Here is a 27,581-nt window from a genome sequence, read left to right as displayed (position 1 = left end):
GAACTTTAGAGGAATAAAAAATTAAGAAATAAGGCTCTTCCTTCAGTTCTCTCTTCCCTAAGAAGTGATTCAATATTCAGCAAGACAGAGGAATGATTGGTCTCACAGCTTTTTTTGCTTTGACCTTCATCAGGACTCTATAGCTACCAAAACTTACTTAATCTCTTCTGTTACTCCCAGTCTTCACTTATGCTCCCTCATCTTGTCAGACTTGTCATTTCTCCCTGCCTCTTTTAAAAATAAAAAAGATATTTCTTTCTGTTTCTGTACCCTACAGAAATTCAAAGTCACTGAGTTCTAACTGTCCAGGTCTGAGATGCAGACAGGGCTGTTCTGTATTGCACAACCCTTGTTTTAGGGGCATATTTTGACATTATGAAATAGTAATTCTTTTGGGGAATGCTCTCCAAGTAATCAAACTAAGGAATGAACATACTTTATTTTTAATTAGCAGCTTATTTGTGCATTTTGATGATCACAATTCAATTTAGTTAGTGTTGCTTTATTTTTCATCTCCACAAGTCCCTGAATTTCTTTTACCTGCAACTTCAATGTTCTGTTCTCTTCTTCCAAACTTTGCTTTCCTGCTTCAAGTGTCTCTCTCTTTCCCCATTCAGAGGTATTCTCAAACTGCAGTCTTTCCAGCTGGGAAGGGTTGTGGTGGGAGAAAGACCAACCAAAAGAGAGAAAGAGAAAGAGGAATAATATGATTAGAAAACCTTGTTATTTACTGGGTGAGGCTAATGGCCTCACCTCAACGTAAGGTGGGCATCTTAGAAATCAGTCCAAGATATAAGTTTTCCATGTTTCATAACATTAAGTACTTGAATTTGGAAAGAAAAAGACCAAAAGAGTCAATTTTTCATTAATTGTACCTTTACCTAAAGCATAGCTAATACTTTAATATAGTAACTGGTAACCAAATCTTATTTCTCTCCCTGCTATTTATGGAACAACAGTATTAAAAACAAAACAAAACAAAAGACTTTTTTTTAAATAAAATTGAGACTGATATTTGGTCTGACAGTGTCAAAGTTCACTTTTTATTCCCCCAAAGAGCATACTTTTAGTTTTAGTCTGTTTACACTTTAGAAGGACTATAATAAATATTTATTAAATGGAAGAAGTTCTAAAGTATGTCTTCAGTAGTAGAAACTGCTACCCTAATGACCAGATGAAAGATTTTTAAGTTTTCAGACTAGTCTGTTTCTTGAGGTCACAATTAATAGTCTTAAGGGAAATATTATCTTTTATGGCCAATGTTGTAACCTTAATTTAGGATAACCCATCTTTCTGAATCCATTTATCTAATCCACATACAGGAGGAATTACACATATCAACAAAAAGTCATGTTACTAAGTCCTATAAAGTAATTATCTAACAACTGATTTTATTTCCCCCTCAGAGACAACTAGACACAGGTTTTGCCAAGAATGTACAAAATGTTCTTCAGATTTCAAAAGAAAATTTGATAAAATTAATTTATTTTTATAGCACAAAACAGGTATTTATCAGGTCCTAACAGATATTTATCAGATTATTATTGACTAGTACTTACTATTAACAAGTTATTATTAACTGGTACTTATAAGAAGATTAAAGGAGATTAAGATAGATTGAAAACTGTGAAAATGAAAGGCTCCAGATCTTTCAACTTAGATGAAAAAAAAAGAAGAGAAATGCTAATACATAAAAGTCAAAATTTTAAGAACTTTACAATTTTCAGTTCTGTGAAAACTAAAATTGGTTATTTGATGAAAGTAGAGACTGACAACAGTGCAGGGCATTTCATTGAAGAAACAGGATATCTGTATCAACAAGGGTTTAGAAAGGTCTAGGAAGGTGTACTTTTTCAGATATTGGTTACTTTTATTTTAAAATCAATTTCTGGCAAATAATGAAAAGCTACTGAACATAAAGCAAAGAGAATGAGGCATTACAGCATCAGAAAAACATAATTCAGACCCTGTGAATTGTAACAATGTGATTATCTAGCTAAATCAAATAGTAAATTTGTCTGTTCCCACCTTATTTCTGAACAAATAGAAACAATTAGATACCCTATAAAGAGGCTCATTCAGATTTTCAGAGGAAACTAGAAATGCTTTTTGAGTCTCTCTAGTGAGGACAAAAATCATATTCAATGGAAAATAACAAGTGATTGTTTACTAACAATGATAATATTTTTCCAGATATTCCTCTAGCTAATATTCTATATTTGATAAACTAGAGGATTCCCCAGAAGACCAAGTAGGGGGAAGGAGGAAAAAAAAAGGGAAAAAAAAAAAAAAAAAAAAAAAGACCACCAAGTGCTTTTTTTCTCCACAAGCTTCATCTTCTCATGATGAAGAACGATAAAAGACAAACAGCAGTGCTGATGTTTCAAACAGCTTCAATGTATAAATCAGACCCTGACCATAAGTTTATCCATTTGAAAATGAGGTCCATAATTTCCAAAGGCTTATATTATTTAGGTATGGACACTTCATGAGCTGAAGTTGCATCTAAATACTAAAGTATATTCCTTGGAATAAATAGGAAATCAAGGACAAAAGAACTAAGACATTACAAGAAAATACTTAATTAGCAAATTACTTAGAGCCATCTCTAAATTCCAATTCTAAGCCAATTCACATAACGTATGGCAATCACCAACTATATGAAATTTAACATGAGCAAGTGCCAGATTCTGCACCTGGGACAGGGTAACCCTGGTTATATGTACAAACTGGAGGATGAGAGGCTGGAGAGCAGCCCCATGGAAAGAGGTCTGGGGGTCTGGGTTGATGGCAAGCTGCATATGAGTCAACAATGTGCCCTGAGAGCCAAAAGGGCTAACCATGTCCTAGGGTGCATCAAGCACAGTATAGCTGGCCGGTTGAGGGAGGTGATCGTCCCACTCTACACTGCACTGGCGCGGCCTTACCTCAAGTACTGTGTGCACTTTGGGGTGCCTCAAAATAAGAAGGACATCAAACTATCAGAGTGTGTCCGGAGGAGGGCAGCCAAGATGGTGAGAGGTCTCGAGGGCAAGACTTCTGAGGAGCAGGTGAGGTCACCTGTCTTGTTCAGCTTGGAGGAGAGAAGGCTGAGGGGTGACCTCATGGCAGAGTACAACTTCCTCAAGGGGGAGGTGCTGATCTCCTCTCTCTGGTGACCAGTGACAGGACCCAAGGAAATGGCGTGACGCTGAGTCAGAGGAAGTTCAGATTGGACATTAGGAAAAGGTTCTTCACTGAGAGGGTGGTCAGTCACTGGAACAGGCTCCCCAGGGAAGTGGTCACAGCACCAAGCCTGTCAGAGTTCAAGGAGCATGTGGACGATGCTGTTAGTCATACGATTTAGTTTTAGGTAGTCCTGCGAGGAGCAGGAAGTTGGACTCGATCCTTATGGGTCTCTTCCAACTTGAGATACTCTATGATTCTAAATACAGACGATGAATACCAACTACTTCACTTAGAAAAGTCAACTGTCAAAGAGTTAAAAACTGAATGGATTATGTTTAAAGGCATTTTATTCCACCAGCAAAAAACAATTCCTCAGGCTGTTCATTCTCTTCATGGATTATTTGCTCCCCTTAACAAAGCAAACACAAGAACAACAAATGAGCAACCCTCCACACACCAATAGAATTCTTAAAACCTTGGCCAGTCTTCACGTCATAATACACTGTTGGAGGGTACTATTTAGAGAGAACTCTGAAACAGTTCTTAAAACTGAAATTGGCCTTTGATCTAAGATTAGGCAAACTAGCAAGTAAGAAAGGAAGATATTCCTTTGACACTCTGTATCATATTTGCAGACTAACTGGGAACTCATTTTAACTTATTAAACAATTATGCTATTCAGCAGTTGTCTTTACATTATGGACTTTTTCTTGCATGAAAAGACTTTACACAGCTACAAAACTACTAGTTTTAGGGGGTATGGTCCATCTGGGTAAAATACAACAGAGTGAAAAGCCTATATTTTATATTCATGCTACCTCACAGTCTTTAGAAGCTTTTTACCAAGTTAATTCCTTAGAATGTGATAAACATCTGTACTGAGATTAAACAGGGAATCAGGGAAAGATAATTTTATACCCTTGGTTTTGGGTTTGATATTTTTTGGCATGGTCTGCCCACTGATGATAGAGTACAAGATGTTAACTCCAATGCACGAGAAAATGTTAGATGCTCACATGTTTCTAATGAGGTCTTTAAACTCTATCCACTGAATTTCTGTACAACTGGAAATGAAAGGATGACATACCTCTATTTAGCACCAAATCTTTTTTATCATCCCCCCGCCCCCCCCCAAATTGTGCAGATTTATAGTTGTTCAAATACCATCTACTGGACTACAATCACAAAACCTGTATATTTTCTAAATAAATATGCAGGCATAATATCCAGGCATAATGTCTCACAAGTACCCATGAAAGATCTGGAACACAAGAAAGCCCTATGTTCTTGCAAAGCATCTGCCAAAAGACACAACTCAAATTCTAAGCCTGAAAGTTCACCTTTTCACACCGATGACACTAATCAATACCAATTCATTTTTGGCAGACTTCAAGTAGAGAGAAATCACAAAGCCATCCAAGGTTGAATTTCAGTCAGGCAATTAAGCATGAGATGACTACCAAACCAAGATCTGAGTCAAAGATAAATTTACTTATCTCTCTGTCTGTAAAATTTCAATTCGTTGCACCCAAGATGTCTACAAGGTCCAATAATGATAAATTTAAATATTTAATATACCATATAGATGAAGAACTCCATAATAAAGTCAGAAAAAAATACTAACTTGTACAAAATCATGAATAGACAATTTTGGTATAATTGATTTTACTATAAATTGTTGTCCAGCAAAGTACTAGAACTCATATTTTCTGAAATACTAATTTTCAGAGTGTTAGTAATCAGGGTTGGTTTGTTATGCATTAAAGCTCTCCCAAACTATACCTTATGCTTATTCCAAATACCACTTTTCATATAATGCTCTCATAGGAAGTATTTGCTCTCTTTTTCTTCTTTGGTAAAGAACATATGAAAAAAAGTGAGGTGCCAGATCCCAGCTTTCAGTTTCCAGGTCAGAACAACAACTTCACAGAGTCATCACATGTAATTTTGTCACTCCCAGCTAAAAAGATGCACCTTCTTTTGAGTAGACAGAATTTGTCTCTCACACCTGTGCAATGCATTCCCAATCCCACTCACACCCCAAAACCCCTGTCAGGGCCCTTCCAGCTCCAGGAGTTCAGCTGGAGGCACTCAAGGCCAGCTAGCTGATGGGAGCTGTTGTAAAGAGCTGAAAGAAGAGTCAGCAGAGGGAAGTCTCTCTTTGCCGCAGGGCTGCTTTTAACCTTAATATTCCAGACCCCATCCTTGACAGAGCTATGTTGCAAATATTTACATAATTGCATTTAAAACAGACAGGAAAGGTTCATATCAATGTAATACAGATTGCAGAAAACAGTTTTGATACACCTATTGTTTTATGAGGAACACAGGTGTTCCTGAACTGACTAGTCTCATCCTTCTATATGAATTTTTCAACATATTTTATCTTGAAACAAATAAAATTAATTTTATTATACTTATAAATTACATATAATATTTATTATATTGTAATAATTATTATATTTTAACTCATTTAGTGGAAAACTGAAATATTGCTATTAAAAAGGTCATGAAGGAGACTTTACCTTTTTTTTTTTTTATATATGAAAACTGAAAATTACTGACCAAGTATTTTTGGTAACACCTTTGCTAATCTTCCTAAAGTAAAGAAGGATGCACACGTTTATTTTAATTGAGAATTAAAGAATATTATTTTACATTACTTTTTCTGAATTTTTGTATTCTATATTAATAGATAATCTAATCAAGTCATTACAATCTTTAAGCAAGATACCTCTGGCATGCAGAATAATGAGCATGTGTAAAGATACATGTTGATATTTGCAGAATAAAAATTCAAACAAAGAAAAAATATTTGCTGTTTACAATATTTTTCCAATGACATACATGAATCCAGTTTTAGTTATCAATTGTTACTTGGTCGTATTTTCAAAACAATTTAAGCAACTCAAGTCTTTAAGCAGTATGGGTACTTCATGTATCAGGTGTGAGAAGTATTTCCTATGCAAGTTCAGCTACTTGTTCCATGAATTAGCTTCACCCTCTTAATTTAATTAGGAATTAAAACATCTTAATGGCTTAATGGTTGCTCACGATAGAAGCAACAGTATGTTCACTACAAAGGCCTACTGTGAAAGTACAGTATTATTACAGCTTTTAGTGGTGCATTTAGATCCATTAAAAAAAAAAGAAAGTTGGGTTAATCTTACTTTTTTTTTTTTTTTGAGTTAGAAATTGCAATGTTATATTCTCTTGCTGTCTACCTTACTTCAGAGATGAAAAACAGATATTCACAGCAGTAATGTCCCATTCAAGAATTGCACTACTGTTTTTCTAATTGAAATTTTTCTAACTTCTAAGAGTTTTATTTTTATGTAAGAGATGAAGGTTAATTCCTATAAAACATATAAACTTAAACACTTCGGAAAGTTGCTTCTCTGTCATTCAAGTCATTCTTCCAAAATGAGTAGGGAGACTAAAGCAAAGCAAAAAAAAAAATCAGGTCTGGAATTAAGTTAGGAAGAACAAGCAAAATTAAGTATTTCATGATCTCTTCAACGTAATTTTGTGCAAAATATCTTGCAGGTTTATGGTCTTTCAGAACACACCCAAGCCTGCTCATCCCTCTTTGAGATGTTGTAAGAAGGGTCTTTTTATAACTTGGTGCTTTAAATTCTGGAAAAGAAAAGATTAAATGCAATGACTAAAGGCAATCCTAGGTGTTAACTCAGATTTTTGAGAATGTATTCCTCTCATTTAAACAAGGCAAAAGAAAACAAAATAAGCTTCAGGGATCCATTTTCCTCTAGAAACAAGACTTGGAATGTTGTTTGTTTTTTGAATTGAAAAAGCTTACCAACCTTATTTTCCAATTACGAGCTCCCTGCCATTCAAGAAAGTAACTTTTTCATTTAAAAAAAAAAAAAAAAAAAAAGAGAAAAAAAGAGTAGTTACATATGCTGATGGGCTCTGTAGACTGTTTCATAACTGTACAACTAGAGCTGCTCTGAGATGGACCCATTCCCCCTCACTGAGCTTGAATGCACCCCTGGGATCTTTTGATCTACCCCATGCTACACAGTTTCAAAAGGCTGAACCTCATCCATTGTGCAAGTAACTTGGGCAGACCTGCTTTCCTCTCCACTACACTGCCAGAGAAAACAAGTGTTGTGAGACCTAATACAGCAAGATGAGGAAAGCAGCTAGATGAACTTTTCTCACCAAGGAAGTTGAGCCAGATGCTATTGAAAATGCAATGCAAGGCAAACATTCAGAAAGCGTTAGCTGTTTTGAACTGACCTTATGAAATTTCTGTGGGCATATACGTGTATATAAAATACATACATGCATGCATATGTGTATACATATAGACATGTTCCTGTGTTTCTTTAAAGTGAACCTGGCATTTTTAAAATTTTTTTTCCATCCTTCATTACATAAAAAACCCAGATCCTTTAAATGAATCTATTGCTGCCTTAAAGTCTATCTCCTTTCACTTTTCACACAAAAACATTTCACGGGAACAGGAATACTTATGTTTAATTTTGAAATTTATTACTGAAACTTCAATTAAAAATGCAAATTGATTGAATAGCAGTGATACCTATCTCACATCTTCAGGGGAAAGAATTTCACAGTTTGTTTTCCACAGAAAATATACATTGCCATATGTGTACAGAGAATAAGAATTTTAGATGTTCTTAGGTAGAGCTACAGGTTCTGATTTATAAAGGAATTGAAAGCTTATGAAACAATGTGCAATGTGTGAAAAAAAAAACTCAGGATGTTTCATTTTCCCTTCAAATGTGAATATTTTCTCTCCAGAAAATATCTCCACAAACTTGCACTGAATTTAAGTTTTCAACAGGAAGACCAGAATAATGGTGGAAGCATAGAGTGAGGTCAAGGTACTGTCAGTGAAGTGGATAATTGCTAAGGTGAATGGTGGAAATGAAGTACAGTGTACTGACCTTTTGAAACTGGTTAATTACGTCTTAGAGCTAACTTACACCATTTTATGACTAATATTAAAGACAGAGCCCTGAGAAAAAACAGACACAGAAAAAGGAACTCCTCCTGGTACAGTTCATTAGCAGGAAAATCTTAATGCTCTACTTCGGTTTAAGGCAGCACAATAGTGGTTGAGGCTCAAAAAGTTTTATCAACACAAGTTTTTTTTCTCCTTCCCTTTAGCCAAGGGAAGACGGAGTAGGATGGAGGACAACAATTAAACTGCCTGCCCATTTTTAATGGGACTAGTGACAACAAAAAGAAGTATGACGAAGAAGAGATATAACAGTCAATATTCACTTCAGTCACGGCAACCCCATGCAGCGCTACAGGCTTGGGGAAGAGGGGCTGGAAAGCTGCCTGGCAGAAAAAGACCTGGGCGTGCTGGTTGACAGCCGGCTGAACATGAGCCAGCAGTGTGCCCAGGTGGCCAAGAAGGCCAATCGCATCCTAGCCTGTATCAGAAATAGTGTGGCCAGCAGGAACAGGGAGGTGGTTGTTCCCCTGTACTCAGCACTGGTGAGGCCGCACCTCAAATACTGTGTTCAGTTTTGGGCCCCTCACTCCAGGAAGGACATTGAGTTGCTGGAGCGTGTTCAGAGGAGGGCAACCAAGTTGGTGAGGGGCCTGGAGCACAAGTCTTATGAGGAGCGGCTGAGGGAACTGGGGCTGTTCAGTCTAGAAAAGAGGAGGCTGAGGGGAGACCTTATCGCTCTCTACAACTACCTGAAAGGGGGTTGTAGTAAGGTGGGTGTTGGTCTCTTCTGTCAGGTGGCTGGAGATAGGACAAGAGGAAATGGCCTCAAGTTGAGGCAAGTGAGGTTTAGGTTGGATATTAGGAAAAAATTCTTTACTGAGAGGGTTGTTAAGCATTGGAATGGGCTACCCAGGGAAGTGGTTGAGTCACCATCCCTGGAGATATTCAAAAAGCGAGTGGACAGGGTACTTAAGGACACGGTTTAGTGGGCATGGTTAATGGTTGGACTCGATGATCTTGAAGGTCTTTTCCAACCTAAATGGTTCTATGATTCTATGATTATTTCAGATGGAAAATGGAAAATTTTTCCACACACTCCCCAGGAGAAAAGGGGATTAAGAAAGCATCAATTTTTGTTTGGTTTTAGCACAAACTTTTGTTAGCTTCCTATAAAACTTGGGAAAAAGGGAGGAAAGTGTACTTAGAGAGTTATGACCTCCAGCTTTCTAAGGGAAGCCTTTAAAATAGAGATGGACAGAGCACAAGCATTATGGTAAAAAGCTCTAGTTTTGATATGACCTGACTGACAATGATAACAAACTCATATGACTGACAATGATATAAGAAACAAAAAATTCCAATTCAACCAGAAATTCTCTCTGCAAAAGGTTTTTCTTTTCCAAAACTGGCACTTTTTAACAACCACATTTTCTAGGAAAAATTCTCCAAACATCTTAAATGAAAGTTTTCCATACATAATGCTTCACATGACATGCAAGGCCTTTTCCACAGCAGAATTGACTGAAAACAGAAGTTTCATTTATTTATTTACAATCTGAACCTTACTCAACCCCACCAAAACATTAACTTCTAATGCTATCTGTCTTCATACTAATAATCTACATATAAGCCAAATATGGCCTACAGACTTGTGACCCGTAGAGGCAAGAATTCCTGTTTAAACTAATAAAAAGAAACCTCTGGCAGCCTCACTCAAATACCTGTAAAACATTTGTTTCAGCTTGCACAGATCAAAAATGAAAATTTAAAATCAATATGCTTTTTTTGTGCTTTAAATGACTGCACAGGGCTTTTGGGGGTTTTAAAACAGGATGAATAAATACACATTTCAAGATTCTTGATATCCTCGCTATATTGTTCTTGGAGGTCATTTCCACTCATCTATGCTGCAAATTATTCTACAAACTCAAAGCAAGAGACAAATTAAACTGAAAGTTTAATAAGTCACAGGTTGATTAAAAAGAAAACCTATTGAAATAACCATAGATTCATAAAGAAATTAGTGAATTTGACTCTTACAGATCTTTTCCCTGCAGTTACTTACAGAACTCAGCAAAGAAAGCTCTTTGTTTCTGAAGCAAATGTTCCTTTTCTGTAAGTCAGACAGGAATACTAGCTTTCATATCCAATAACCTTTTCAAAGCCAGAGCCAAGTACTGAACAGTTGTGCAGTTTTACCAAGCATCTTCCAAGTTATTGCACGTTGACAAGAAATGCAAGGACAGAGAATCTGCCATTTCACAGTGGTAATTTTGTTTATTTATGAGATGTCGTCAACTTCTAAAGCATTGAATGTGTTGCAGCTGCTAGAAGGAACGGCAAAAGTGCAATTTCCTTAAATATGGCACCTAGGTAGATTGGATCAAATGAATTAAGAACCAAGCTCTGCGTGAGGAGTCTACCATCAAGCGGAAGCATCACCTTTCTTCGTTAAGAGTGCATTGTGAAACAGAGTTACAATTTGTAAGATAGTTATAATACTGGGTCTGAAGCTCTTTTATCAATGGTCTAAAAGGAATGGTATCAAACTGTTGAAGATACTCTCTCAGCACAACTGGGAGAAAAAAAATATATCTGTACTGGAAGATCAGGAAAAACCTGATACAGGCAGAAGCATCTTCAAAGAGATGTTATATACAAGCAGAAGAGATCAGTTAGATTGCTGAATCTGATTCTCTGAAATCCTTTTTGGTTTTAGATCAGAAGTGTCTAGAGAACTTGGAAGATGACAATGGCTTCATTCTACTGCATACCTCCCTTTGGGAAAAGTGTAAGAGGAAGACAGACTTCACATAAGCAAGACTGCCATGTCCAAGCAGATAGGAAATATTTTCTAGAATCTTCATTACCTCCAATATACCCTTTATTTTGTTTGGGAGTTTGAGGTTTTAAATTTATTTTATTTGTTCTGAGATTTCTACTGCTAGAAGTCTATAAGAGCTTGGTGACAACTGCAAAAGCTCATAAGGTCTGCGTGCTTCCAAGCCCAGCACTGCTGTGCATAGATGTGATGTTTGCTGGCAAGCAAAACTATTACTCACCATGTGTGACACTAGGCAGTTTTGCAATTATTATTTACACTGTATGTGACTGTTTCTAGAATTCTTTTCCTTTTTCATCTAAAAGAAGTAATCAAAGTCTACCAGAATCCGTAGCACTCCTTCCACAGGAAAGGAAAGACAAATGTTGGCTACCTTTTTATTTGACAAGTACTTCAATATTTAATATAGGAAAAAATAAATTTACTCTGCTTTTTCTCTTATTGTGAGCAAGTCTGCCAAGAACACCATTTAGTCCATCAGAAGCTATACTGAAAGCTTGATAAATGTTATTGTGCCTGACAATATCTAGAGACACCAAGCCCTGCAACAAATTGAACTTTTTAATGAATGCTTATATTCATAACAATGCATGTATCTGAGCACCAGCATGTTTAGTAATCAAATATTTCTTCCTTCTGGTACTGCTCAAATGTTTAAGTCTGCTGCAAGCTGATATCATTGCACTATGTTGACATTAAAAGAAAAGTCGCTGATTTGCTGGCATTGTTTTCCTCTTTCCCATCTACATACAGAGAAAACTTTTGTGTGTATGACTAATTTACCGCAAGTGATTTATGCAGGAATATAAGTTGTCTATAGATACATAAAAAAACCTAAAGGCTGAAACTTTACAACAATCATGAATAATATATGCAGAGAGCCATAAATAAGTTCAAGAAAAGAAAATGCTGGGAGTGAGGTGGGAAAAATTACCCTTGATCTCACAGATCTTTCTTTCCATAAAGAAATTAGTGAATTTGACTCTTACAGATCTTTTCCCTGCAGTTACTTACAGAACTCAGCAAAGAAAGCTCTTTGTTTCTGAAGCAAATGTTCCTTTTCTGTAAGTCAGAAAAGGCACTGATGGCACTGCTTTTATCAGTTTCTTTTAAGTTCTTTTAAGTTCAAGTTGATAGGGACTATGTATTACATTAAAATAAACTTACCATCTTCACTAAAAAACTAGGAATCTACTATGCGTTCAAGAAAAAAAAAATTTCTGTCAATGAGTATCAGAGAAAGTTATTCATAATGCTTGTCCAAAATTCTACTTTCACCAATTACCTGAAAATAATTAAAAACTTCAGAGTAACTACTTTTACCTATCTAAACTGTTAAGATCAGTAAAGAGAATACCAACACATCATGCACTCATTTTTAGTGGAAAATTATGAAGGGATTTTATCTTATTTTTAACAAAAGAGATATTTATATTTTTCAGGTAGAAAAGATAAGGAAGATGACTAAACAAATACTGAAAGCTTCTTGCTGTATGCTAGCCTTCTTCACTGTAATGAAAATTCATAAAAAGATTGAGACTAGAGGAATATCCAAACTCTCAGTGTCTACCAAGTTGTACAGTACTACTTAGTTATTTTACATTTTCATATGCGAATAACAAGCTATTGCAAAAACTATCTAGAAAACCAATTAGAACTGGAAAGGACTGTTAGAATAAAGATATACAAACACATGCTATAAATAAATATCTGATAGCCATAAGATGCAAGGACAATTCTGTCAAGCAGACATTCTTGTAGGTTTGCCAGAAAAGTATGAATGTTTGAATGAATATTTAAAAACAAATAAGAGTATGATTATCTTTTCCGATACATCTTGTGCTATTTTAGCTGTCTTCTCCCACATAAAGTCTATTTTCATATTTACATAATTACATGATCCCCCTTAGAGCCCTACTATCTCAGATTCCTCCTGATTTAGTATAACATTAAGTAAACAAAAAATTCTGCATCCCCACCTGCCCCCACCCCCCCCCCAATTTTACTGTTGACGGAGAAGAAGAGTAAATCTGTCAGGTAAACTATGACTTAGCCGATAATTAGAGTTTAGGATTTAAAACTGAAGGGAAGTAGTTGGTTTCTTTCTGAAATCTACATCCACCAAATAAAACTAAGACAAAAAAATCTGCCTTAGTTACACCTGCAGGAGAAAGAAGTCTGCACTTAGTACTATCTTCAGGCCAAAAAAGGTTCTACAATAACAATACTTGCCAGTGCCCAAAACTTGGTGGTAAACAGATTGACTGAAAGGTTGTCCTATCAGAAACTGAAAATACATCTTACATAGACAATACACTACAGTGTTTAAATAATTACAATTAATGATTAAAGAGACTTGCTACAAGTATATTTCATTTTGCAGCTAAACCCAATGAGCCTTGACAAAACCAGATCCACTGGAAAGCATCTACAATCTCTTCAAGACACAGCAGTCACATAAAGCTGTGGTCCTTAATTCTACAGCTCTACTTATAAAAGTCTGAAGGATAGTATCCTGAAATGTATTACTCTTTTTTTGCAATAAATAAATAAATAAAGAAATTCTGCCACAAGGATTCAGAGTCCTTGCAAGTATCTTTTTAGTCTTTCCTCTAATAGCTGGTGATCTGTATAGCAATAAACTCTACGAGAAACAGTGTGATATCAACAGAAGGCATTTTTCAAATGCAACAATAATATACTTTTTTAATGAAATAAATAAGCTTTATGAAGCGCTGCTGCCAAATCATTAGCGTACATAATCAGAAGCAACAGATTAACAAGGAATTTATACAAAGAACCTGTGCACTTACCCCTAAACTAATATGAAAATCAACTTTCCAGAAGACCAAGTGGTATCAAAAGGAGATATCAATCATAATTTAAATTCAAACCAAACCAAACAAAAAACCCCACCAAACAACAAAGGTTCCCATTCAATGTTTTTTGTTGTTGTTTACTTTCTCATATATACATATATTAAAAAAACAAACTAAGGCATATATTCTTGAAATACTGAAATTAACATTCACACTCACACTATATGGAAAAATCGCACATCTCTTGTCCTTTGTTTTACTGAATGTATCCAGGGGAAAAGGGATGATGACATGTGTTCTAATAGCTACATAACAATAAAGAATTTTTCCAGACAAGAATACTGAAGTCATCTTACATAAGAAAACAGTTCTATTGAAATATAAGCCAAATGGTAAACCATTTGTAGGCTGTCTTGGAAACGGAGAGGCTTTCACCCACAGTCTAAAGAGAACAAATATATAAAAGCTTTATTCATTTTTATAGCCAGGCAATATATCAAACATGTCCACATGTCCTGATCAACTAAGTTACTAATGCACATGAAAAATGAACCATGTACTTTATTATCTTTCAGAAGAGAACTCAGCAATCTGTAGTTCAAGATGCAAACCTCATACATTACCAGTCTGCACAAACACCTGTCATTTTTCTTATCAGTAAAGTGTGTTTCAGCTGAGAGAAGTGCAGAAAAAACCGATTCCTTGGTCACATATATATAAAAAAAGTACACTTTATTATGAGCACTAATGCATTTTCTATGGGGAAATTCAATCAGCAAAAATAATAAAAATAATAAATACTAAACATGAATATCATCTACCTTGCAAAATAAAAGAGAACATCAGCATCATCTGTCTTCATTCTCAATGCAGCTCATATTTGCCAATATAAATATTTCAATATTTTACCACCATTCCTGGTTGGGGAGCTCTCGTACACCTGTTTGCAGTCAAAAATGTAGAAGGCCATATATATATACGTACCTCAAAATAAAATATTTGGGTAAGAACTATTCCTGAATTTTATCATCAATATTAATAGTCACTGAGTTTCTAAGTAGCCTAGATGAAATAATCACTGTGAGTACATTCTCCAGGTTGAAGTTGAAAGTGTTCTGGTTTAAGTTGCTCCTTGAGTTTCTGGGCATTTTCTCAGGAATCATTGGGGGACTCTTGGGAACCCTCTGAGGTACTGGTGGGTACTGCTGCTGCCACATAAGGAGACACTGAAATAACTGTCCCTTCACTGTCAGAATCTTGGACCCAGACAGGGTTTCAGAAGGAGGATGCAGCTCTGCAGTGTCAGGCTGCAGGGAGTCCCTTGAGCCTCTCGCTGAGCACACGGTCTCCTAGCCTGCAGGAGGTGTGTAGCTGTCAAGGGGCTGTGCTTCCTTGTGAAAGACCTGCAGGAAGAGGCCACCAGACTGCACAGCATCAGAGAGGATGAGAAACAGATGGACTAGATTGTCTCTGAGACCTTGGACCTTCAAGAGCCTGAACCGTCAGCTGTAGGGGAGAGGCAGGAAGAGCCTATGCCTATGAAGATGAAAGTGGAAACTCCCATGATGATGAAGGCTGGAAGCTAGTGACTTCTCACACTAGGAAGAAGGTTTATGCCCAACTTGATAACCTGCACTTTCAGAAAAGGTTCACTGGCCTTGCAGTTGATGAGAAGCCTCTCTGGTGGGTGAGCCTGAGCCACTCAGGATCACTAGAAGGAAGCGGTGAATAATAGCAATAGGAGACTCCCTGCTGCAGGGAATGGGACATCCATCTGCTGATGAGACTTGTCAGAGGGAGGTTTGCTGCTTTGTGTTTGCTGCATCTTAGATAGAATGAATACCCCACAAAAAATTGAAAATCTAGATTTCTAAATTAGAAAAAATATAAGAAATCTCTACAGGATGTCTGAGTCCTGTTCCTCCTACATTTTGACAAATTTGCCATAATGTTTTACTTCTTTTAAGCTGGTTTAATAATATCTCTCAGTTACAAATTTCCTATCTGTCAGGATACTGGGAAACATTCTGAAATTTTCCTGTCTTCCCCCATAAGATGAACACATTAAGTGAGACCTATTTACTTACTGAAAAAATTTAATTATAATTAAATTACCAATAATAAATGGTCCATCAAGTCATTGTTCCTTGTACTATTTGGAAGAAAATACTCAGATTTTCTCATTTTACATATACATAACCTATATACACATACATAATTTTATGCAGACACATCAGTTGACCTTATAGCTATATTACATTATAGGCAACAGTAAACGTACTGAAAGATTTTATTACTTGAAGAAAAAGTGAAGGATATCTTACCAATAGCTATTCCCCATCTCCTCCTTTTCATTCTGCAAGTAGTATCCTAAAATCACAGAACGGTTGAGGTTGGAAGGGACATCTGGAAGTCATTTTGTCCAAACACCCTGGCTCAGGCAGCACCACCCAGAGCCAGTTGCCCAGGACCATGTCCAGATGGCTTTTGAATATCTCCAAGGTGGGAGACTCTGCAACTTCTCTGGGAAACCTGTGCCAGTGATTGGTCAACCTCACAGTATAAAGGTGTTTCTTGATGTTCAGAGGGAATCTCCTGTGTTTTGGTTTGTGACTGCTGCTTCTGATCCCATCACTGGGCACCACTGCAAAGAGCCTGACTCCATCTTCTCTACACCTTCCCTTCAGGTATTTACAAACATTCTTAAGAGACCCCTGAGCCTTCTTTTCTCCAGGTCTCTCAGCCTTCCCTCATATGACAGATGCTCCAGCCCCTTCGTCATCTCTGTGGCCCTCTTCTGGACTCTTTCCAGTATGTCCATGTCTTTCCTGTACTGGGGAGCCCAGAACTGGACCCAGCACTCCAGATGTAGCCTCACCAGTACTGAGCAGAGGGTAAGGATCACTTCCCTCAGCCTGCTCGCAGTGCTCCTCCAAATGCGGCCCAGGATACCATTACAACTCTTTGCCCCAGAGGCATGCTGCTAACTTACATTCAAATTTTATTTAATATTCTCTATTTTTTTTTCTTCAGTCCACCCCCAACATCAACGACATTACTAGGCTTTCTCTTTTACTCAACCCTAATGTTATTTTCCAGCTCTGACTGGGTCTAAGACCTTCACCTCTGGCTGACACCATGAAGGCCCTTGCAGTACAGATCTCTTGGCTGTCCTAACTTTCCTTGGGCCCCCTAATTCAAGCCCCACTCTAACACCACCTTTAAGCTTTCTCTTTTGCTCAACCCTAACCCGAGCTTCTGTCTCAGACTGGGACAAAGAACCTCACCTCCAGAACTTCTGTCAGTATCACTCGCAACCTCGCCTGCTCTGTGTTTCTTATTTTCGACACTGTTCGGAAATATTGCCCTCCTACTTCTATGGCTTTGCTGTATTTTAAAAGTAATGCTCATGGTATAAAATGTACCAACAACTACATCAAGGGTCATATTGGCTTTACTCGGCTGTGCCAAAAAGATGCTACGCTAGCATACTTCAGTAATTTGACTCTGCAAATTTATTACATGGCTTAAGAAAGTCCCCGTTTGCTATGGTCTTTCAGACTATCCAATATCAACTTGCTACTTGGGATGCATTCTAGCCTACTGCTTCATCTTAGCCACTTCTAAGGGTTTCCCAGTTCCTTGAAACTGCTTGTAAGTCAAACTCTTTTTGTTCCTCTTTGTACAAATCTGAAGAGAGTGACCCTCAGAGTAATTCCTGACTGCAGAAACAAAAGCTGAAAACTTGGTTCCAACAGAATTCAGTAACTATATACTCATAACTTTAATATTGGGCATCCTTTAAACAGCCTTTGACTTCAAGGTTGTTTTTTGAATAATGACAAAACCCCTCTGACTCAGGTGCTTCCCATCATTAGAAACAAAGACTGAATCTAAACTCCTTTGGAGGTACTGGGCATCTTTTTCTAACATCCTTTTTAATGCAAGCTCTTCAAATTATCAATTTTCTGTTATGTTTAGCAAAATGTTGGTGCCTAGGTAGGCATGACCTTACATAAAAATGGCATATACAACATGCCCATTTGCTATATTCCTAAATGCAAGTGATATTTGAGATGGGATTAACATGACTTAATTCTCTGCATTTCCTTTTCTGCCTAAAGCTGAACAAAATAATTATACTTCCAACTGAGATTAATCTAAATGAACATTATACAGAGGTTTAGGTGAATGTAAAGTATTCTCTAATCTCAGTCAAGGAAAGAATTCACATTTCAACTAATCCCTTGGAGAATACTGCTTGAAATTTATAAGGGACACATGTCAACCAAACTCTCAAATCTTGACAAGCCATCATTCATCTGGAGAGTGAGAACTCCAATGTGCTAACAAATGCATAGTTGCTTTTGCTACTATGCATGGAGAGGTTGAATATCGAGGGAATAAACAAGTAAAAATTCCCATGTTAACTAAAAATCAACTGATCTAGGAAATGTATCTGAAATTAATTTCTTTAAAAAAATAAAAATAAAAATCACACCTTAATATTTATGTCTCACTACCAAGCAAGGGAAAACTGGAGCTCCCAATATTCATACCAAAAGGGTTTTGTTCTTTTGCTTTACAAACAGTAGCATGCTTTTCTTGTGGTTGATTGTATTATGACAGAACACAGCAGGGGCGATGGTGGTAATAGATTAAACAAACAGTGTTAAAAAACTTAAGTAAATGGCAAAGATTGTTTTAGGCATAGGGATTATAGCAATTATTTCTCCTAATTTAATTTGAAATCTCAAAGGGCAGCTGGTTTGGGGCATTCCTAACCAAAAAGATCTGAAGCTAAGCATAAGCTTTCATCCCTTAATTTGCCTTAGTGACATCTTGGCTTTATGGAAAAAAAAAAAAAAAAAAAAAAAGACTACTCACTAGTTCCCAGTGTGCTTAAAGGTTGAATACTAGAAATTTTGGTTTATATTTCAAAAGAAGGTATAATAGACCTCTGCTGAGAACTTTTTTTTTTTTTTAAATGACACTTGAAACCTTTTATTAAAATTTGCTTATTTCCCTTTTCATCTAAGTATGGGCAACTTCAGTATTGCAACAAGTTTAAGAGTTTTTATGATCTGAAGTCAGTTTACTTGTTATCTTACCAGGGGGAGAGAACTGAGGGTGGGGTGGGGGTGTGTGGCTTTTTGGCTTTTTTCCTCCTCAAACCTAATACAACAAACTTCTTCCCAAAATAAGGAACACAGACTATGCCCTTAGAAAGCTGAGCCTGACTAATGCAAATATTTTCCAACATCAAGATAAAAAACAGATTTGTCAGTTTGTATGCCTATGAGTAGAAATACACACACAGACTGTATTGGAAGTAAAATTAAGTTTCTATTCTATGGAAAAGTATGACTGATTAAATTTTTAGTCTTAACTCTCAGAACACTGATAATTTAAAAATTTGGGATTTTTACCGATAAACAGCATACAAATGTAATAGTAGTCCAGACTATGACAGCCTGCCTCACTTTGCTTCAAGTTCTTATCTATTGCTGTGTGTTTAGTAACACTATTAGTTATTATTAGTAACTAATTCAGGGACTAAAATAAGCTATGAGCCATTCTAATAAGCACTGTAAAATGAAGATGATAACCCTTATTAAAAAAAATACAGGGATTTGTCACAAGAAGATGAATGTAGGCATGCAGAAAATCACCTGGGGAAAAAAAAAAGTAAACAGTGTAATGGGTAATCTCTCTCTCTCTTTTTTTATTTTTAATATATTTTTGAAGTTTTATTTGCCATACAGAAGGTCAACACCTCCCTGCTGCCAACCGATTTCTAAGCCAACCTTCCATCCTGACTTTATATTGCTGAATTGAGCCAAATGTGTAGACAAATAAGGAACTGTAAGAAAACAGTAAATCAACAGTGGTCAGCATGATTGGAAGCGCTCAAAGCAAGCTCAGATTGTCATCAGTCTCAAGAATTTCCTAGACTGTATCAATATGATGTGTTGCAGATCAGAATATTGTTCAACCCAACTTACTAGAAATTATTAAATTAATAATATTAAAGATGTAACAAGAATGACAACTGATAGACAGGAAAAGAAAATACTAAGTAAAATTATCTCAGTTTACAGTACATTTTTCGATGTAACTGCTAATGAATCATACCAACAATACTTCAAAACTAACAGCAATAGGCAAAGCACTCTACATTTAAGTTAGGAACTATGCAAGATAACTTATTTTACAGATGAAGATTGTTGACTTTGCAGATTAATAATTAAGCAGTGCTGGGAATAGGATGTTTGCTGTAATTGTAGATCTCTCAAAATAAATACATCTTAGATTACTAGAATACTTAATAGTGTGAAACCACACTAGAATTTGTAATCATTACTTTCCTGTAGGCAAAACAATCCATACCAACATACTTGCAATAAAAATTTGCAAGTCTGATTGGACATAACATTAAATTTTCAGGAAAATCAATATTGCATCAAAGTTGTTCGATGAATACCAGACTATTATACCAATGTTACTTCAAGTGCAGGTAATTTGCTTTATACACCAGATTCCAAAATTTGCCACGTTCTGGTGCAGTGAGCGTTCTCGTTATACAACAGCCTATGCTAAAAGGGACAGATTAAGCCAGTATTTGAGCTTATTTTCTCTTCTGAACTGAAAGTTCAACAGGATTCAAGAAATGCAGAAGCTGACTTTGTTCAAAGAAATTTTAAAGTGTTGTGTTGCTTAGACTTCAGTTAAATATGGTAGACAGCATTGTCTCCGCACAGCTCTCCTTTCAACATGTGAACCTGAAATATACAGCTTTAGTCACTTGATCTAGATAAGCAATTACATAAGATAATTTCTGTAGCGCTACAGCTTGGTGGCAAGTGTCTGTAGAAATAGTTCTACTGTTTCCAGTACGGTTTACATGACACCTCTTCTGTTTTATCTGAACCATACCTATAGTAACACATTATCTTGGTATTTTGAAGTTACAAAGGTCCCTGAAGAATCTTCTGGCACAGTTTTTAATCACCTGTTACTACACAGTTTAAATTAGGAACTAATCCAAAATTCATTGACATCAGCAGATTTCTCATTGATTTCAGGATATCACTTATGCTGTTGCTCAAAGAGCATATTTGCATATTTGCTGCATATTTGCAGTACTCCACTGATGTAAACAACAAAAGTTTTGTGACTGTATCCAAACAAAGCACTCATTAATTTTTCCTAAGATTGAATCCTTTGTTTGAAAGTAATCTGAAAATATAATGCTTCAGTGCAGAGGCACCTACTTCAGTGCCGGACAGTTCTTTTTAAGCATGAAGACCAAAAAGGAAAATTCCTATTACACATTACAAAGAAAAAAGAAAGAGGGAAAAAAAAAAAAAAGCATGGCTGGTTCTCTTTCTTTCCTACATCCCATGAAAGTACTACTTCTTTGTTCAGGAAGCAATACAGCTTTCTTGTATATGCTATAGCTGAGTCAAAAAGAAAATTCCATTTCAGCAGCCACAATGAAACAATAAAACTGACTTTTTATTCCTCACACTTAAGTTGGAAAACAAAATTACCTAACTATCCTGAAAATTGTATGAATATAACTATATCCTAGATGGCAGGCATGAAGCTACATTAATTCTAACACTAAATGTTTAGGCACCTTCTTTATTTCATAGAACATAACAAGAACCTTTAGAAACAAGAAACTTCATTCCAGTTCCTCACGTGTTTTCCCTTCAAAGGCATGCAAAAAAATTACTTAATCCATTTACCATACAGTTAACCTGAAACTCTAGATTACTACACAGCAATGGATTTCACAGGCCTTCAAGGCTTGCATAGACTTGTGACTCAACATAAGCAGTGATTCCTAACAGTCCTGCTGAGTCCACAATGGAAACTGTTCATAAGCACAAACGTGCTAGATCCTGGATAAATAAGGATCCACATATGCATTTCTTATTAACATTATGACAAGAGCTTGCAAGGTGACAGGGTTACTTTCCATGGGGAGAAAGAAAAAATAAATTAAAATTAAAAAAATCTGAGATAGGAATTTGTTGTTTGGGTTTTCCTTTTTTTCCAAGAAAGTAAAGGGTTTTTGGGGTTTTTTTTTTGTTTGTTTTTTTTTGGTTTTTTTAGTAGGAAGGCCAAATATTTGTCATGTCTAAAAAAGAGCAATTTATTTTCAAAAACTAAGAAAGAGAATGATCTAAGGCTATTTTTCCAAACAAACCTCTGCCCAAATTAGGTTTTTATTTTTTAAGTGACACATTACTATCCTTATCTGGATAAGGATAAAAAAAAGCAACTACATCATCAAGTACAAAATCCTTATAACTTTAATTCAATGTCTTTAACATGTCAGACATTAAATTAAATTTTGTACATTCTACCAGTTGTTACATTTAATTTATCAGTGGGCTTTTTTAAAAAAAGAAACAGCTTATTTTAGCACAAGTTGATTTTATGTGAATGCATAACAAGTAAGCCTGCTAGCAGAAATATTTACTTAAACAAGAAACTAAGTGAATACCAAAATATAATCCTGAAAAGCAAATTCAGGATATTTAAACATATTTAATAAAGCTTTTTGAGGGTGATTTTTTTTTTTTCAAACTATACACTGCAAAAAATTGATTTCTGATACAGAACCATGTAGTGAACTGACCACACTAATACATCATTAAGAAGTAACTTTGTCATCATTTTGGGGTTGTCAGTCTAAGCTATGAAAAACTGTTTTTGTTAAAAATGCAATGCTGACCTCTAGGACAAAGATAGCTTCCTGTATATAAACACACAAACATATATACACACATCTATATGAGTGTGCATGTGTCCATATTCCTCCCTTGTCTTCAAAAGATTTCCTCACCAGGTTATACTTTCTGCCAGTGGCAGACCAACAGGCAATACAAACCTGTACAAATGATGCAGCTTTGGCATGATATTCCTTACACAGAAAATCAGTATGCACAGATATGTGTCAGTATGCACACATATGTTTCTTCTAAACATATTTTCTCACAGAAATAAATATGAGTTTTCATCTTTCAGTTGTAACAGAATGTCCTTAAATAAAAAAAGTCCTGGTCTTGGTTTGTATTTTCATTGCCAACCATGTAAGGAAGACCCAGGAAATACTGGCAAGTACAACTCAATACAGTTTAAATACCTTGTTAGAAGCCAGTATGGGGAAAAAAGTCAATGAAACTATTTTTCCAGCACTTTCCAAATTACGTTTGTAGGAAAAGAGGCAATCAGTTGGAACCTTGACATTATGCACCATCACAACCTATACTTTATGTTGGACAGTAAAAACATTCACATTAAGTACATAATTTCTAGAGATAACACTAAATTTGAACTAGTACTTGTTTTATGAAAACAGCAGAAAGAATAGTTAAGGCTCTACAAGAATTCTTGCTTAAGCAACGCTCCAGAATTCTTTCCTTACTCTCAAACTACCTGTAAGCTATTGTAATTTAGGCAGGGAAAAAAAAAACCAAAACAAACGTGTATATCTAAAGTAATTTTTTAAGTACTTTTATCAAACCATGAATCAGATGTGTGGTAACATCATCATCCCATTTCATTCAGTCTGAAAATCACACCAGCCTCTCAGACAAATGAAGGATTGAGCCTAGTAAAGAACACTCCAAATTCTAGACCTAGTCTAAAAATAATGAGATTTTACCACAGGAAAATTAACTGCATTGAGTTTCCACTCTATAAAGTCATTTGAGTTCTCAAATTCAGATGACATTTTCAGAAAATTGCCTAATGATATTTTAAAACTCAGCCTTAAGGATTTTCTTATCAAACTTTATAAAGACTCCTTTAGCACACTAAAACAGACTACTGGCTATTCTGTAGTATATAAAATCATCACAAATTTAATTTTGGGGACATCATTTCAATCCTATGATAGCTATGCATAGTATGCAATATTTCTGTGCATCTTAGGCAAGAATTAAACAGACCAATTCACAGTAGCCATTATAGCCATTAAGGTTCCTGGTTTACATCTGATAATAATTATGTTTTCTGCAGGATTCAGGGGACAATCAGAAGGCATTTTTGGGGTCAAGCAAAGAGTATGGGACAGAATAGATGGTCTTACTACAGGTGTCTATATTTCCTGTAAGGTTATCAGAGTATCACTATTTCTAATTCATGTATATACTAAGTGAATGAAAACAGCAATTATAGGTAAGCAGCTCTGCAGCATCTTCACGCTATAAGGTAATTTCAGAAGAAAGATTTCTGGAAAAGGTAGAAATCATGCAGAATCTTTAACAAGAACTAGCTGTTAACAACCTGAGTCTCCAAAAAGGCTATTCCATTTGAAACAGCATTTAAATGTCTACAGTGAGAGTAGAAGACTTGATTTATCCAGAAGCCTGACTCGCCTCAGTGGAGTTTCCTCCACCTGGGAAACAACAGGTAGGGAACAGTTACTGTTCTTTTAAAGAAAGTAATGTACCTATGCATAGATTGCCATAACATACAGTGTAAAACATCTATATACTGAGAGAGAGAACAGAAAACGTTTGTTTTAAAAGATTTTTAAAGATATTTCATTGTCTTTAGTGCAAAATCAGCAGCATTCGTGACTTACCTTCAACTCTGTGCAAAAAAGAGGAAGAACAGAAATGTCTCTGCCTAAGATACAAAATGCTAATTTAGCCTGTGCTCGTTTTCATCTAAGGATACTTCTTTTGATACTGATGTTCCAATAGGCTTTAAGTACCAATTAGTGTAATTTTTGCCTCATATCCCACAAACTGGAACATGAATTTCCCTAATTAATTACCAACATACTAGACAATGTAGAGTAAGGGCATATTCTGTACTTCAGCTAGCAGAAAATTATTTTAAACAACTCAGAAGTCACTACCTGTAGTGGCATTTGTAAGTCTACAGTGCACACCAGTGGAATGTAGCAGTATGTGCATTTTTTCAGTTTTCAGTATAATGTAAAATTGCTTTGTAAATATTCCATCCGTATTTAATGTTTAAACCACCAGAAAAGCATGTCCTTCAGAATGATAAAGACAGATATAAAATGCTGAGGAAGACTTGCAAAGAGTTTAAACAAGACTGTTTTATTGTGCATGTTATAAGATTAAATGAACATTCTAAAACCTTAACAGTCTTACTAACTATAATTCTGTGTTTACAAACGTCAGGGCAACACACCAAGGATTTGATCTGTTTTATGAAGAATCCAAAGACCTAACTAATCAGACTCAGGTACAATTTTCTGTATTTTTTTCAGACTCTTAGTTAATTGATCTGTAAACTAAGTTGTATCTGACAAAATTGGATAGCCCATTTCCAGGGACATTCAACCGGGAATGTCACTGATGTCAAAATTTTCATGTTCTTCAGAGAACTTAAAGATTCCTAGTTTTTCCTACAAAGATTACTTTAAAAAAAAATTTATCTAATATCAACACCTTTTATTTATTCAATGGTTTTACAGGCTTGATCTTTGCCCTTCCTGTGGATTCTCATGCAAACACAACAATAATGCAAGTATAATTTTATACTGAGCAATTGCTTCCCCCTTTTTAAGAATAACAAAGTGTTGTTAATAGGTTAGTTGTAATACATGTGAAAAGAAAGGCATAGGAAGTATTAATTGATTTATTATCCCACTGAGATCTACAAGCTCTTCTAGAAAGAAAACTGAAGCTTATTAAATGTATTTTGTACATACAAAAATGTTTTTGACAGCTAAGAAATGTCAAATAAATCTTAGTTTAAGATGTGATCTTATGGACTGAATATTGTGTAACAAGCTCACAAATAGGTCACTTCAAAAGTGCCAAACATATCTAACAATCTCTGACACTGATAGCATTGTTAGGCCACAAATTCATAGTAATTTGTAAGATGGGCCTCAGATAGTACGATACATTTTTCCTGCAATAAACACAAAGTGGAAGGACGGGACACTCCACTTCCATTCCTCCTTTCTCCTAGAAGAATATTTGGCAGACACAAAGACTTAATTCACTAGCTCTCTAAAGAAAGCCAAGACACAATTTTCACTATCTAGTCAGCCAAGTAACGTAAAATTTAAGCCCTAATCTGTAGTGAGGAGGTAATCTTTAAGAAGAATATCCAATTAGTACTTGGTTTGAAAGTGTTATAATGAAAGAATACTTTAAATTAAGGAAAGGCCAGAGAAAGCTAAATGAATGAGGACTTCTAAGTGTCCTTAGAGAAACAGACAAACTGTGTGCAGTAAAAACAGATGACATTTGACTGCTTGCAAATAAAGAGTGCTGTCAAACATCAATCAAGATTTGAACAATAAGCTTCTTAATGTTAAGATTAACTTCTTGTTTTACTATTTAATGGGAGAGCAGAATTTTTATAACAGAAAAATAAATGATCAATTTCAACACTAAACGCAACTTCCTGTTGTATCTGTTAAAATGGTCTAATTTATAACCCCAAACAGGTCAAGTTCAATGCTAGTGTCACACAAAGCCACATATAATACTCATAGTTACTATAAACATAAATTGCCACTTTACTACCTTTTTGTTAACTCAATACGTTGAAAACTCATCTACAATTTCCAAATTAATGCAGAATGCATCATTTTTGGGGAAAATCATGTGTGTCATGGTTTAACTCCAGACAGCAACTAGGCACCAGGCAGCTGCTCGTTCACTCCCGCCCCACTCTGTGGGGCGGGGGAGAGAACTAGAAAAAAAAGTAAAACTCGTGGGTTGAGATAAAGACAGTTTAACAGGACAGAAAGGAAGAAAATAATAATGATAATGATAAAAATAATAAAAAATTGGAATATACAAAACAAGTGATGCACAATGCAATTGCTCACAACCCGCCAACTGATGCCCAGTTAGTTCCAGAGCAGCAATCCCTGCCAGCCCCACTCCCTACAGTTTATATACTGGGCATGACGTCACATGGTATGGAATACCCCTTTGGCCAGTTTGGGTCAGCTGTCCCCTCCCAGCTTCTTGTGCCCTCCAGCCTTCTTGCTGGCTGGGCATGAGAAGCTGAAAAATCCTTGACTTAGTCTAAACACTACTTAGCAACAACTGAAACCACCAGTGTGTTATCAACATTCTTGTCATACTGAACCCAAAACTGCACTGTACCAGCTACTAGAAAGAAAATTAACTCTATCCCAGCCGAAACCAGGACAGATGATTATCAAGGTCACCGAAGCTTTCCATACTTAGTTTGTTCCAAGATGAGTGAGTACTCATCTTTTAACAGAAAGTAATCAGTTACTGGGAGCACTGATACTCAAATCTCGGCAGCTGTGAAGCTTCTACATTACACAAAATCTCTCAAACTTCCAAAAGGCTACCAGAGCTAACTATTCCTAAAAATGGTTTAATTTACAGTGGCATTGTCACTTGCATGCCAAGTATTTTTTTCCACATTCCCAGTGGGACTGTCAGATGATCTACCAAAGGAAAGAGCAGATTAATTTATGCATGACTGAAACCAAAAATGCTTAGTCAAGGATATGAAAATAATCCAGAGGTCACGATTAATCTGTTATTAATCTAGAAATTCCTTTGTGATTTAATATTGCAAGTGTGTGTACGAATCAGGTTCCATGCTTAGCCTGGTATGTGTCTGCACTTTCCTTTATTTCACTTTCAAATTTTTCACTGTCAAATACCTTATATGGTGTTCCAGCATCTACTTCTCAACAGTAACATATAGTAAGTGAAATTTACACACACATAGCCAACACACAATATTTGGGTTTTTTTAATAAAGGAAGAATTTTCACTTACAAAAACCCCCACAAATGTAA

The 27,581-nt window shown here is 35.9% G+C and overlaps 1 protein-coding gene across 3 annotated transcripts in view; it reads right to left on the bottom strand.

Annotated features, from left to right (window-relative positions):
• CCDC102B (coiled-coil domain containing 102B) overlaps nucleotides 1-27,581 on the bottom strand; it is a 174,737-nt gene that overhangs the window by 112,264 nt on the left and 34,892 nt on the right. For 2 of the 3 annotated variants that reach the window (XM_041123224.1, XM_041123225.1), the window contains exon 6: nucleotides 541-645. In XM_041123224.1, coding sequence (XP_040979158.1) covers nucleotides 541-645 — 105 coding nt within the window. Of the gene's footprint in view, nucleotides 1-436; nucleotides 646-27,581 lie in introns of all 3 variants that reach the window. The other variant, XM_030012825.1, reaches the window with a different exon arrangement.

Source organism: Aquila chrysaetos, chromosome 4, assembly GCF_900496995.4.
Source record: "Aquila chrysaetos chrysaetos chromosome 4, bAquChr1.4, whole genome shotgun sequence".
Taxonomy (NCBI): Eukaryota; Metazoa; Chordata; class Aves; order Accipitriformes; family Accipitridae; genus Aquila; species Aquila chrysaetos.
The sequence above is the reverse complement of the archived record's forward strand: the minus strand, read 5'-3'. Positions and strand labels throughout refer to the sequence as shown.